Genomic DNA, 14,691 nt, shown 5'->3' on the forward strand with positions numbered 1-14,691 from the left:
CTGCAGCATGTTTTGTATCTTCCTAATTTCATTAGTGCTTTTTAGAGCCACAGCAGATGTGAGTGGCTTACATTTTAGCCCTCCATAACTGTGTGAGTGTGCATGTGTGTGCTTCCTAAAAGCATGAAATATTTACAGACTTGGCAAGATTACATAAAGTGAAGCACCCTGGCTCGCATTTATGCTCTCAGCGGCGTAACATTCTCATGTGTATAATGAATATAAACCATGCATCTACAAGGCATTTAGCTGCAGCTCCAGGAAAGAAAACGAAACTCTCAAACCATCTGTTTATGAGTTTGTCAGAAGCTTATTGTCAAACTTGTTTAGTTTAATGGATTGTGCCATGCTACGGAGCCAAGATAAACAGTTTCCATCAATACAGAAGACGAGACGCCACATTGGCTTCATTGCCGACTAGAAACATTATGTCACTGCATCCGCCATTTTGCGAGTGGCAAGTTTGACTTTGGTGTTTGCTAGGAAAGTGAGGATTTTTTAAGATTGTTTTTTGTGTCTTGTTATTACTAATGTTGAAGTTAATTTACAATATCTGCTCATTAAAAACCAAAATATAGCCACTCTAGAACAATTAGACTGCATTTAAACTGATCCTTAAAAAAACGCCAAGCCACTTCTTTAAATATAAACATTGTAACCATACATATTAAATTGTATTCAGTTTAGCTTTCAATTGTTGAAAGCTAAACTAAAGGGAGCTTTAGACATTTATAAGCAGAGTAGAGGGAGACATTATTTAAAAAAATAGAAACAATGACATCCAGTGGGATTGAACTCATATCTTCTGCATTATAAAGAAGCAGCAGCGCTGCTCAATCTGTGATGCACAAACACATGGATAAATCCAGGACTTTGTTTTGTTATTATTGTTCAAATAGGTATTTTTTTATTTTAACAAATAAAGATCTATAGATCTTTTTGTGCCTTACAGACTTATTGAATAAGATGGCATTTGTTAATAAAAAACAGTCCTTGTTGTTTCCATTTATCTTGGTATTTATCTTATTTTCTCAACTTTTAACCCTAAGATACACAAAGATACATACACTTTTACACACACTGATATTATTTTGGAAGTATCTAAATAAATGTATATAGTCATCAGTTTGCATATTTTATTTGTGTGAAATATAATTCAAAAGCGTAAAACTGCTCAGTCAAGATGTAAACTTAAAAAAACTGTCTTACAGATGTAAATTAATTGTTAATTTACGTCTAAATGTAGCTTTATGATTAAAATATTTTAGTTTTAGTTGGTTTTTGTGACTGATTTAATGACAGACAAAGATGTAAGATAAATATTTTCACTAACTTTTGCTACATTAAAACACCAGGCAGCCATTTTGGATTGGAAATCACATGTTGCACTAGAATATCTGCCTTTATAAATCAGAATTACGACTTCCAGGGAGAATTTCAGTATTTACCGCCCTCTCTAACTTATTCACATGAACAGATTTAATATTTTTATTATTACCATGTTTTTTGGCAAGGCTGTCACTTGAGTTGTGTCTGTTTGTCAGATTGCCCATTTTTCTTTTAACTTATAAGTTTTAGGTTTGAAATTGCTCCAGTCTGAGGGTGTAGCAGCCAGAATTAGTGTTAGTTTTGACTGGGAGTCAGAAGGGACACACTCTTGTTACAACCTGTCAGACCTACAGCGTTTTACAGCCATCATGCTTTGACTCTATTCTTTCACTAATCCTTATGAGTAATCTTTTTTATAAGTCGTCTCCTCTGCGTTGGAGACATCAGTTTTATTCTGTCTTTTGTGCATTAGTAAAATATTTTTTCTTTTTTGTGATATAATCAATCAAGGGCAAATAACTGGGCGTCCTTTATTGGAAGACTTTAATTTTTTATTATTACTATTATCTGAATTTGCTTTTAATAATCTGTGTTCTGAAGCTCTGCCAAAGTAAGAAATGGTTTGCACAGCACAGATACTTAACACTCTATCAGATATGAAAAAAGCTTCAAGTTGTTATTCAGCAGGTTGGATAAACAGCAGGATCTCCATTCAGATGTTGATGTGTTTGCAGTGAGCCGCGTGTGTGATTATAAGTCACGCTGGCATGAAAATTGCCAAGGCCTTGTGCTTGTACAGTATTGGCTTGCTGTTATATAGCACTAATTAAAAAATAATGCATGTCTGCTCTTGCCCATCTGCTATTAGACCCTGTTTAGCCCACAGGTTTGCTTTGAACTGCTCCCTCATTACTGCTTCTCAAAGAAATATCATACAATAGCGAGTTGAAAAGGGCAATGCTTGAATGGAGTCTGAAAGGGGAGGCTGTACTTGGCCTTCAAATACACATTCCTTCGGCTCAGTGCTTCCTCTGTGGTCCCCGCTTCTGGCCCACTCCCCCTCCCACTCAAGACTCAGTTCCCACAGGGGACGCAGCCAAAGCAAACTCCTCAGAGGAAGTCTCCCTCTCCTTCCAGTGTGAGGGGAAAGAAAGGGATGCATGTCCAATCCGGGCCCTGTGGGACTCGTGAGGCGGTAGGATGTGCGGGGAGGCTGTTATGGCTCCGCAGCCGTGCTGTGTCTATGATGTGGTGGTGAGTAAAGCCTGTGCGGCTGCTCTCCTGTGAGGTCAGTGTCATATTTAGCCAGCAGGTCCCTTGTGGTGTCTGGGAGTGTCTGTTTTCTGGCTCTATTATGTCTAGTGCTCACAGCCTTCCTGGAGCTGGAAACCTCAGGGTAGAAATAGTACCAGACGAGCAGACATCCTTTGTCAGGAAAACAGCAGTCACGTCAGTAATTACAGAGTCTGATTACAGCGGCCCGGCAGCTCTTAGAATACCACTGGCCTGGACCCAAAGACAGGTGAGGGGTCGAGTCGCCGTTGAGTGGGACGCAGTCTGGAGGAGGTCTGGGTTAAAGGATTTAACCTACAGTAGCAAAAACAAACACGGAGCTTTGTGTGTGAAAGGTGTGTGAAGTGGCGACTGGTTAGACAGGTGGAGACATGAGGGGAGTGTCCCGACAAACATGCACACCTCATGAAGCGCTAAGCCTGCACTTGTAAATACAAAGCAAATAAAAACGGGAATTTATCATTGCGTATGTTTAACTGGAGTTATTTATTAAACAGCTGTTAAAACTATTTCCAGTTATTTTATGTTTACATTGTGATTTGCTCTGATAAAATAGAGTTTAACAGGTTTCACAATTGACATAGATTTTATGTGGGTATATTTTAATCATATTTCACATAAAGAAATAATTTAAAGTCTCTTTATTTGTCTGCTTGGGGAGAAATTTGCCTTGAACCAAGTTGTTCACACTGCCCAGCTAAAAGACATTCAAATAAATTATTAAGACCATTTTGCACACCTGGAAACAAAAAGATATTTATTATTTTGTGATTAAGATATGAAATGTCACTAAAATAGAAATATGAAACTGCTGAGCTCAGCTTGCTAACAAGTTTGACTTAGCAAGTGCTAAAGCCTAACTGTAGCTGTTGCTAAGCTAGCTAAAGATGGATATAAACTTAACTTTTTTGATCTATTCTAACATTTTGATCCATCAAAGGTTAAATGTTTTCCTAGCAACCACAGTTAAGATGTGCTGCTTATCAGTAACAACTACCTCAAGGTTAAAATGTTAGCTAGCAAGCAAATCTGTTCTTAGTGTTAGCATTCTTATTAAGCTAGTTAAATATGGTTTTAAAACTGCAACTTTTTAAATTTGTTATAATAGTATAGCATATTAAAGATTTTCCTGAAAACCACAGCTAAGTAACAGCTACTACATAACTTAACCAGCGAGTTTGTCTTTTGTATTACTGTGTAGCTAAATTAGTTAAAATTGTACACAAGCCAAAATTCTCGCTGCAAAACAGGAACTTTCTGAGCCACAAAATCTTATATCTCTCTTAATTTTTCACAAAATAACAATTTAGAAACAGCCTGAACACACAATTCCTACTGTGAAACATAGTGGGTGTAGCTTTATGCTAACCATTTGCCAGATTTTAACAAAGACTCTAAGAAGTGAATCTATGTTTAAGTTTTAAGGGTTCTATCTCACATGGCTAAGCTGGATGTTCACTTATAACTACATGTTTTATTGGTTCAGAAACGAAATATATATTAATATGAGTTAAAAAGAATAATGGAAACCATCAAAGTACTTCCACAGAAGTTAATAATCGTCCTTATTTCCACTAATGGTTGATACAACCAATCAGTATCAAATCTGGATTGGGTGCTTTGATTGGAAATGCAAGTCAATAGCGTGTCAATTAGCATTAGTATTTCAACTTCTAAACCTGCATTTTCTTTTGAATATTAAAGATATGGAAAAATCTTAAAGTAAAATAAAAATATACCTAGTTCTGGTCAGCTGCCTTATGTGACATCACCAGAGGAATAAGCACATAGAGGCTTTTAGGAGGGAACATTTTTATCGTGATTAAGTGATGATGGAAAATAACTGTGACATATTGCCTAAGTCTGGCTATTAAAAACTCACATTGCATAAAAGTTTAAATTATTTTAATGACTAATATTGAACATCCTCCTGAATTCCTTTTTACAGTGCGTATGAGACATTTTTGTCTTTATTTTAGGTGTGCTGTGCCAGACCCAACGTACCACCTCCACCTCCATCAGACACACACGCTCCTATGAATACACACACCCTCCCACATGCACATACGTGTCTACACTCCTTTAACCACCCACCTGACCACACGTCCCACTCACAGCTGCAACCACACACACACACACGCACACACACACGCACAGAGCGTGGCCTTGTGTAGAAAACCATTCTAGACGTGATTCATTACCAGCCAGGCTTCTCGCGAAATTTCTATTTTTAGGTGATTACAGCAAAGCAGCGATAAAGATTTTCACAAACACACATAAACCTGCAGGAGCGTGTTTCATTGAGGATTTCTGAAGGGAAGTAATCATTTCTCTTGAATCGCACGCGGGGAGATGGGAGTGTTGGCCCTTCCTGCAGGCAGGATGTCATAGTAGTGAGTAAGAGAGCGGGAAGCAGGTCTGTGCTGGCCTCTGCGCCTGACTAGGTAAACATATCCTCTGTCTGACAAGTGCAGACCGGAGGGCTGAGAGCAGGTTAGCCGTCCTGCAGCTTGCAGGAACGCCACAGTTTTTACAGGATTCAGCACTTTGCATCCAGACGGATACTTTAACTCCTCTCCGGTTTTGAGAATGCCCTCGAACTGCACAATGACTCTGCAGTTCTGCGTCAACCGTGCGATCCCATCTGCAGTCAGATCCGACTGCAATTACTTTAATTTGTCTTCCTCCCTGTCTGCCTTTGGACTGCGGTGTCTCTGTGGTTCGGGGAGTCGATCTGCTCCACCTGACGGCGCCTCTTCTCCTTGGCAGGCAGCAGTGTAGCCCTACGCTGGCTGCCAGCCAGGCCAGCTTGAGTGTCTGCTCAGCTCAAAGGACCGCTCACACACAAGCGCACAAAAACACACACAGACGCAGGCATGCCAAGCCCAGAGATTGAATGCTTACACAGACGCATCTTCCATCCTCCTTGCCTCACTGTGGCTCTATAATTTGCTCCCTTTCCATGACCGTCTTTTATTTACTGTGGGAAGGAATTCTGAAACATCTCTTCATGTTCTGACAAATCTGTGTGCCTCTCATGAATAACACCTTTCACAGTCACAGGGCAGTAGTTTTTAGAAGTTGTAGGCTCTTGAAATATCCGCTGTACTCTGTGATGTAATGTGTGCACTTCATCTCCGCGAGGATGTCGATGATTAAACCTCCACTCTCTGCCTCTCTCTGCAGTCCCCCAGCCCGATTCCGGCCAAGAGGGCCAAATTTGACAAATTACAGTCTCCGCCATCTGACAAAGACAGGAAGCCTGACTGGTTGCAGTCCATGTCCAAGTCTGCACACAAGGTTTGTAAGCTTTTCAGCATCTTAAAAGAAGTATTTATAACCCATGAACGTTTTTTAAAAATTCTGTCAGCTTACATAAACTTTGTTTCATGATTAATGTGACAACATGAAAGTAGGAAAATGACGCATGCTTTTTTTTTCTTTTTACAAATAAACCTAAATCACATGGCATCTATTTGTGTTACTCTGATACCTCTAAATATAATCCAGTTTCAGAGATTGCATTAAAAAGTCACATAATTAGTGAGTAGAGTCGACCTGTCCAAAAAACTGGCCCTAAAGTTATTATGATAGACTTTAATACTGTCAGTTTAAGACCATTTTCATGTAAATAAAATAATAATACAAGGTTGTCCTCTGAAAGACTAAAACTTTAATTTTGTGAAAGTTTTAGTCTTTCACAAGAAAGACTAATTTTGTAGATTAAATCATTGTAGATTTAATCTACAATGAAACTGGAAGACATTTTACCAAAATAAAACACAACAAAAACAAGAAATAAAAAGGAAATAAAACCAAAATTCAACTGAAATCGTATTAAAAAGCCTTTAAACTAAATTCTCCGAAATCATCAGAAAACCATCATTGTAATTTATCATGTGATTAATTGATCAATTGATTAATTGCTTACTGCAACAGGCGTACATGTTTAATCTCAGTAAAAATCCAGTGAGTTTGTGAAAGTCTGATGGAGAAAAGTAAAAGCTTCATGAAGACAGGAAGGAAGTTTTTAAACAGGATGAGGTTAAAAAACAGAAGTCCAAGTTTTGAAATGTAATATTTGCTCCGTCAGTTAAAAAATAAATTTAAACCGCTGCAGAGACCCACAACTTTGTTTGGTGGTGAAATAACAGTGACTCGTCTTGAACGCTCCTCCTCCGTGACGAAGCACGGTAATGGCAGCATCATGCTTCAGCAGGGAGAGAGAGGCTGGAGCTGAAAACAGGGAAATGCTGAAACATAACCTGGTGGAGTTCGCAGAAGAGCTGCAGAGGTTTTCCTTCCAGGAGGCCCGGTTCGTTCAGGCGCTTTAAATCCATAAAAATCCTGGGATTTTATTTAGGCGTTTTCAAGGTTTGGAAAGTGCTTGATTTCTCTATAAAGTCCTTGAAAGAGCTTGATGTTCAAACTGCACCGTTTTGTATTAATTTACAGTCTAACATTTGATTAAAAGCCAAAAATTGGAACTTTATTTACAGCTGAAAACAAACATTTTCACTTTTTTTTCTCGCTGCTGAAGTTAAATTAGATTCAATTTTTATTGTTACTTAAAATTGCCAAAATTATTTGTATTTGCTAAAAGCCAGAAAACCTAGTCAGAACATTTATTTTTAGATAATTTTTGCAACTTTCTTTGTATATTGCGTTTAATTTGAGCAGGAAGGTCATTTATCTTGTGGTTGTAATGAATATTTATTATTCCTAATTACTCAGCAACTTATTGATTGTGTAATTGATCTTGTCTTTTTTTGTTGAATTAGTCCGATGTGTTTGAGAGACACTTAAAAACATAAACTTTTATCACATTTTAGTTTACCTCACCCCTGCTGTAGAACATAGAATATCGATACATTTTCAATAATAAATCTGATCATTTATTAGTGAAATGAAACTGTTTTTAGTTCATTTGTGTTGTTTTATCTCCAAAGTGATGCTGGAAAAACTGTAAAATGCTTGAAAAGTGTTTGAATTTTACTGTGGGAAAGCGAACGATGAAGCAGAAGGTGTTTTTTATTCGTCTCAGTTGAACACAGTTATGCTGTTTGTCTTCTGTGTCTCCGTTTTGCTCTCATCAGTGTTGATCTATAAAATCTCCACTGAAGTTGTGGCTGCAGCATGACAAAAGGCGAAAAAGTTCAAGGGTTATGAATCCTGTTTCATGGTGATGTAAAACTGAAAGATCACAAGACTCGCTCTCCTTCCAGTCATTTCATTATCATATATGTATGACCTCCAATTACATGGCTGTGTTTAAAATAGAGGGGCCTTTGACTGCGTTCTCCATGGCTGGTTTAATGTTCTTAGTTCACAGAGTTTAACCGAAGTTGTTTTTTGCTCTCAATAGGATCTGAAACAGGTCCAGCTGAAACAGAGGCCCTCTGCTTTCCGCCCCTGGTCTCCAAAAGCCGTGGAAAAGGAGAAACCGGTACCTCACAAAGAAGCTGAGAGGTGAGTCCTCTAAACAGATCTGTTTTACTGTGCGCGTATAAAATACAGAATATTTGAGTTATGCATACTTTCTCCACAGACCCAACAATAGGAGTCGTGAGACTCTGGTTTCTCCTCCGCTCCATCCCAACGACAGCCACGTTTCAGGATCCAAAAACATTTCCATAAAAGAGCCACATAACAGCAAACCGACCCATTCGATGTGTTCTGGTCAGGCCGAGGACATGGACACGGACGGAGAGATCGACGTGGACGACTGCGATGACGGTAGGCTAAAAAAGAAATAAGTTCAGCATTACACAACCAGTCCATGAAGAGACTTTTTTTAGTTGCAAGTGTCTTTCATTGTATGCAAAGTAGATGAATCACAGAGCAGCTAGTGGAGGGCGATTCCAGAACAACTGCGCCATCTGGTGTTGGAAAGAAAGACTAAAAATAATAATTAAAAAAAAAAAAAACAGGAAACTTGCTGGGTTTTGTTTTTTTGTTGTTCTAATATTTTCTGCCACATTCCTCTGAAACCTCTTCAGGTCCAGTTCCAGCTTCCTCCCTGACCTCACCTCCAGCGGCGTACGGCAGCGTTTCTCAGAGCCTGTCTCCCCAGAGGCCTCCGCAGGCCCAGGATCTGGCTCCCTGGCAGTCGGGGCCGGTTTGCCCAGAGATCGAGGCCATGAGGCAGATGCTGTATGCTGGGATGGAGACCAGAGAAGCCAGGGAAAAGGTCCTGCAGGAGATCGTCCGGATGAGAGTGAAGCAGGAGGAGAAGCTGGCAGCTGCCCTGCAAGCCAAACGCAGCCTGCAGCAGGTAACTCCTCGCCTTATAGTTACTCCATAAGACATAAAATAAAGTATTCCACGCTAAAAACTACTCAATAAATGCAGGTTTTGTTGCAGCAGCACAAAGGTGATCTATGATGCTTCCTTGAGATGGTTATTGTAGCTACAAAACATTTTGCACAAAATTATTCTTAGATAATGAGATTCCAGTCTCTTCAGCCTATTTTGAGCTTTTTGTCACTTTAAATCAAAATAAGCTGCTGCAGGCCACCAGCGCCCCCCAGCTCAACATTTACACTCACATGTAAAGATGGCTGGAAATACACGCACAATCATACAACTGTACATCTTTGAAAAGCATTAGTAGAGGCTCCTGCACAACCACCAAGAGTGTAACAAGTGGTTTCTGAGTAGTAAGTCAACAACAAAACACTTGACTTTTCCAGCAGCCATTGTACAGCGCATACAGCAGAAAAAACAGCTGACCAAATATGCTGGAGTTGCTAGGTAACGGTACAGTGTGACTCAAAAATTGGAGGATTTTTAAATCTTTACTTTTTACTTTTACTTTTCTTAAGCAGTTGGTCTGTTTTTAGGAGCAGTAGAAACCCAAATGGAAGAATAAAAACGTGTAAAAAGTGAATTTAGTACAGTGCGTCCCTTTTAAAAAGCATTCTAGGAAATAACTCTTTTAAATAAAAGCTGTGGTTACACACATAAATATGTCTAGAAGAACTGTGATTGTGGGTCTGATTAACTATTCCTCTTTTGATCTGGTAGCGGGTTTTGGATCAAAGATATAAAATATAAGGCTGACCTCCTTTCATTAAACTGGAAGTGGGTCAGATTTATATTTAAACTCTCCCAGTATTAAAGGAAGCTTGGGATGGCAACCTAACAAAACACTTTTAAAGAGAATTAGGCCCATAGCACCACAGATCCTCCACCATACTTAACAGTGAAGGTCAGAAGCTTTTCCACTCTTGTTCTGGAGACTTGCTGACCTTTTCTTCTTTTCTAACTTTTTTTTCTTTTGTTCTTTGGTAACTGAAGCCCTTGTCCTGTTGAGAACTAGACTTCTGTGCAACATCATATAAAAACCCCAGGGAAACAGGAGATCACTAGTTTAAAGTTCCTTTCGATCTAAATCAGGGTTGTCAAAAATTTTTGTCAACTGGGCCAAAATCGGCAGCTTAAATATCTCAAAAAATATATATATTTTTTAAACTACAATCACCAAATGTATGTCTTAACCTACTCAACAGTTAATTAAGCATGGACTACTTTATTTAAACAAATTGATTAATCATATTTTGTGTAGGAATGGGGTCATAGATCCAAATCTTCAAATGGTTTTTGAATGTTCTTCCTTATAAATGAAAGGCATCTGAAGAACATTTAAAGATATTATCAACAATGAAAACAGGATCTAGTTCAGTCTTCATTTGAAAACACTTGCTGTATTTAGCCGTGTTTTAATACATCAATTAAAAGCAGATTTTTGTGCACCAAGGTGTACTTTAGAGTATAAGTCAATAAGTAAATGTGGAAAGCTCCTAAAAGATGATTACTTTATGCTGTAACATTTTTGTAATTAGATTTTAACAGTCATAATCTTGCCCTAATTTGTTCAAATCTTTCTTGAATTGTCGTCTTGTGGGCTGCAAAAAATAAATCCAGGGGCCACAAATGGCCCCCAGGCCTCACTTTGAACACCCTTGACCTAAAATGCGCATTTTATGTCAATTTAATGGGTAAATATCTTATCTTAACACTCCGTTTAGCTTTTAAAAGTAAAGTCTGTTGTATTTATTTGGGACACAAGGCATTTAGGAAGCAATTATTTCATTACATTTTTCCCCAATACAGCATAAATCTCTAATCAGGTTTTTCAATTTGAGTTTATGCAACTTTGATAAAGCATTTGTCCATTTAAAAACACTTACATAGGTGCCATTTAGGCTGTTGCATGAAAGCCGGTGTTAACAAGCCCAAAACTTTTTGATTTGTTTTAGGAGCTGGAGTTTGTGAGGGTGGCTAAGAAAGGCCGCCTGCGCGACGCCATCGAAGCCAAGCGCAACCTGCGGAAGGAGATTGAGCGCCTCCGTGTGGACTGGGAGAGGAAGATGAGGGACGCAGAGGAATCCTGTGGGCGGCTGAAGAGAGAGCTGGACAGAGAGAGACAAGTTCGAGTTTGTGACCAGGGCTGTGAGGCGGAACGTCTTCGGGTCAAGTACTCCACTCAGGTATGCAACGCCGCCGAATCACTCGGAAGAGGAGCAGTTATAGTAATAATGTAATTCATAGTTGCTTATTAAAATACAGAAACAAAACTTCTGACATCAATTATGTGAAAACCCTTTCTGCTTGACTTTAATACAGTGTAGGGCTGATCTGTTCATTATTTTTTAATTAACCGATTAATGAATGGATAGCAAATGGTGCTAATAGGAGTGAAGCTAAAACTATGCAGGAGTTCTGGGTAGAACATATTTACAAATATGTTTTATTGTAAATATTGTTTGTGCAGATTTTTTGCTTAATTACTGCTCTGAGAGTGTTGTTCTTTCTGCAAATACTCTTTTTTTGAGCTTGAATAATCCAGTTAATTACTAAATTATTCGACAATTATTACAATAATCAATCCATCACAATTTGTCTGATTAATAATTTCAGCCCTGATACTCAGCATCAACATCAGGGCTTTTCGTGGTTATTGTTGTTGTTTAGAAACTACTGAGCATCTACAGCAACACCATTTGGTCAAATTTGTTTTAATTTGTTGCTCAAAGCTGGAGCAGAGTTTGAAAATCACAATGAAATGAATGAGTAGCAGTAGGCCAAGCTGAAAAGTGTAGGCCTGGCATTTTGATGTGCACATGTTTGGAATGTTTTTGTTTTGCCCACATCTATTTCACAAGAAGATATGGTAAATTATTGGCTTATTAATTCCAGGAACATTTTCGAAGTATGAAAATAATAACGTTTTCTAAGCTGCTGCAGATAACAAGGCTTACATTAGACTATGCCTGGACAATAAATCAATAACAATATATTACAATAGACATACAACATAATTAATAGTCATCACTCCCTCAATAACTCTTTGAAGAATTATAATTATATGAGTGACGATATTTAATTTCCCTTTGGGGTCAGTAAAATATTTGTGAATTTGAATTTTAAGTGAATATTCAATATACATAATATTCACTGACCTCTGCTCCAGAACTGCAAAGCATTCTGGGAGATATAGGCAAAGGAAAGACTTTAACCGCTCATTTTCTAACAGCACAGCTAATGAAGGCTGGTGGCATTAACTCTCACTCTTTGGTTACCTAGCAACTCACGCGTTCCTTGGTTACCTAGCAACGACCTGTTGAGTAACTGGCACAGCAGCCGTTGAAGGTTTCACTGCTGTGTCTCATGACTGCTTACGAATGAAAAACAACGTTGTGGCGTGAAAACTGGATAAAACAGGAAAGGTCACGCCACCAGTTTGGAAGATTTTCAGATGTTTAAAACAAAAATTTAATCAATAATTATCTATATCAACTGATATGAAATGATTATGTCTTGTTAAGTTTATCAGGCATATTGGACAAAAAATTCAGTTTGTCAGTGAATCTAATTTTTATTTGGCCTGTCACTCATGGACAGAACAAATTTGCTGATTTTTTTTTTTTTTTTTTCCAAACGCCATGTGTTTACAAATTGATTTAACAAAGTTTATCCACGTGTGGTTTTGTTGCACAGATCGAGGAGCTGCACGTGCAGCTACAGCAGGCGGAGGCCGACCGAGAGCAGCTGAGACAGGAACTTCAGCAGGAGAGAGAAGCTCGACAGAGCCTGGAGAGCGTGGTGAAAGACCTGCAGAACCAGCTGGCCCTGCAGGCCAGCTGCAGTCCTGCCGGGGAGAGCAAGGACGCACACAAAGACACAAAAAGCCACGAAGCCACGCAACCCAGTAGAGGATCCTAAACATGCACATATAAAAAAAAAAAAAAAAAAAGAGAGAAAGAAAGAAAACTGGACGGAGAGACTCAATTGAAAGGAGCTCCTGTTGGGGAATTTAAAAAAAATAAATAAATAAAAGGTCACTTTTGTAGAGGAAATAAATCTGTCATATATGATATGTTATAGTATACATCAATATTATTATGAGAATATGACAAAAAAAAATCACTACATGAACTGGAAAGAAGCATGAGCATGTAACAGAGTGAAGCTACGAGAGACTTGTTTGGCGACAAACACACACCGTTTCAGCGAGCCGTCCTCCTGGCGCTGCCCCAGAGTTTTGGTTTCGGTATAAGCTATTCTGAGAAACACAGCAACACAACACTACTTGAATATGAAGGGAAGGAACCGGCTGCCACTGGTGGAACGGGAGCGGGCGACGAGCGTCTTCGTGCCACTCCGAGGTGTCACTGCAGACCACTGGAAGCTTACCACTACTTACCTTTAGGCATCTGCTCCACTTCCAGGAAAAAACACATGGAGCATTTTAAGGAAAACTTCTCGCTCAGTTCCACCAGCAAGAGAAAAAACAACCGTATACGAACATATATAGCAGCTTATCTACCTTTTGTATTTGATATAAACCTGAAGTATTGGCGGTTCTTCGGTGGGCGGCCTTCGTGCTCACCATTGTTTAGCTCCTAGGTATTTTATGTAAGTACTAGTTTTTGTTGCTCGTTGTGGTTTTGTTTTGTTTTTCACTCCCAAAGCCATGCAGAGGATTTTTTTTGGTTTTGTTTTGCCCACTTTAGTTTACAAAAGTAAAAAAAAAAAAAACACACACACTCCTTTAAAGAATAGAACGTCCTAAACAGCTGTTAATGTTATAAAATGGTACTTCTGACTTTTTAAGTAATTTATAATCTACAATAATTCGCTGCCTATTGAGAGAAAGCTACCTTTTTTTTTGGTTTCTTTTCTTTTTGGTCTCCGGTTTTAGGGCTCTTAAATCAACAGTGGCTGTTTGTATGAAAAACATTTTTACATATATACGAAATATGGATATCTATTTTTTTACTTTGAGAAAAGTAATTGCACTTTTTAAAGACAGAACCTAGCATTGTACTCCCTGTTACATTTTTAGAATCAGAAAGTAACACGAGCTTAAATTCACTTTTCCCTCAATATACCGTCTGATGTAAATACAGTATTGTAAATAAGATGTTTGTTGGTATGGTATGTTTGCTTGCCCCAGACATGAGTTGATTATGCATATTATTTTTCGTTCTTACTTGAAACCAAAAAGACAGAGAGACTCTATTTGAATTTGCAGAACTGTAATTTGATTGTTGCCGCAGTCACAGTGCATATACCAAGCTGGGTAGATTTATCGATTTAAACTACTAGTAGTTGTGAGTTTCTCTCTCCAAAAGAACTTTAAAACCTTTCACTTGATGTTATAGATTAATTATTTGATGAATTATAGAGTATATAGTTCACCTCTGACCAAAAACTCACAAATATATGATATACTTCTCAGCACTTCCAGCTCCGTCACAGGTTAACTCGGACCTTCTGATGGTTTTTGAACCTTTTTGGTGCTCTCATGTGTAATAGACAGGAAACACTTTCATGTCTTATCATTACGATACCCTCGCTCAGTATTTGTTGGGTACAGTATAATAGCGGTATCCGTGTTAATTTGCTGAAGCTCCTGTACTTTTCTGGGGTCTGGAAGTGGGTTTTCACTGGCCTCTTGTTTCAGTGTTTTCCTTTTCCTTTCAGAAAACTTGTATAATACCCATTAAAATTTAAACCAGTTCTACTCAGTTCAGTTTGTTGTGCTTGTTTGTTTGTTTTCTT

The 14,691-nt window shown here is 38.5% G+C and overlaps 1 protein-coding gene across 1 annotated transcript in view; it reads left to right on the plus strand.

Moving 5' to 3' along the window:
• skib (v-ski avian sarcoma viral oncogene homolog b) overlaps positions 1 to 13,839 on the plus strand; it is a 51,580-nt gene extending 37,741 nt beyond the window's left edge. Inside the window, exons 2-7 of the mRNA XM_015029791.1 lie at positions 5,809 to 5,922; positions 7,988 to 8,091; positions 8,171 to 8,358; positions 8,622 to 8,896; positions 10,884 to 11,114; positions 12,625 to 13,839. Coding sequence (XP_014885277.1) covers positions 5,809 to 5,922; positions 7,988 to 8,091; positions 8,171 to 8,358; positions 8,622 to 8,896; positions 10,884 to 11,114; positions 12,625 to 12,849 — 1,137 coding nt within the window. The 3' untranslated portion in view covers positions 12,850 to 13,839. The remainder of the gene's footprint in view (positions 1 to 5,808; positions 5,923 to 7,987; positions 8,092 to 8,170; positions 8,359 to 8,621; positions 8,897 to 10,883; positions 11,115 to 12,624) is intronic.
• Positions 13,840 to 14,691: the final 852 nt, after the last annotated feature.

Source organism: Poecilia latipinna, unplaced genomic scaffold (assembly GCF_001443285.1).
Source record: "Poecilia latipinna isolate Pla-1442-1.1 unplaced genomic scaffold, P_latipinna-1.0 Scaffold162, whole genome shotgun sequence".
In the NCBI taxonomy this organism is placed as follows: domain Eukaryota; kingdom Metazoa; phylum Chordata; class Actinopteri; order Cyprinodontiformes; family Poeciliidae; genus Poecilia; species Poecilia latipinna.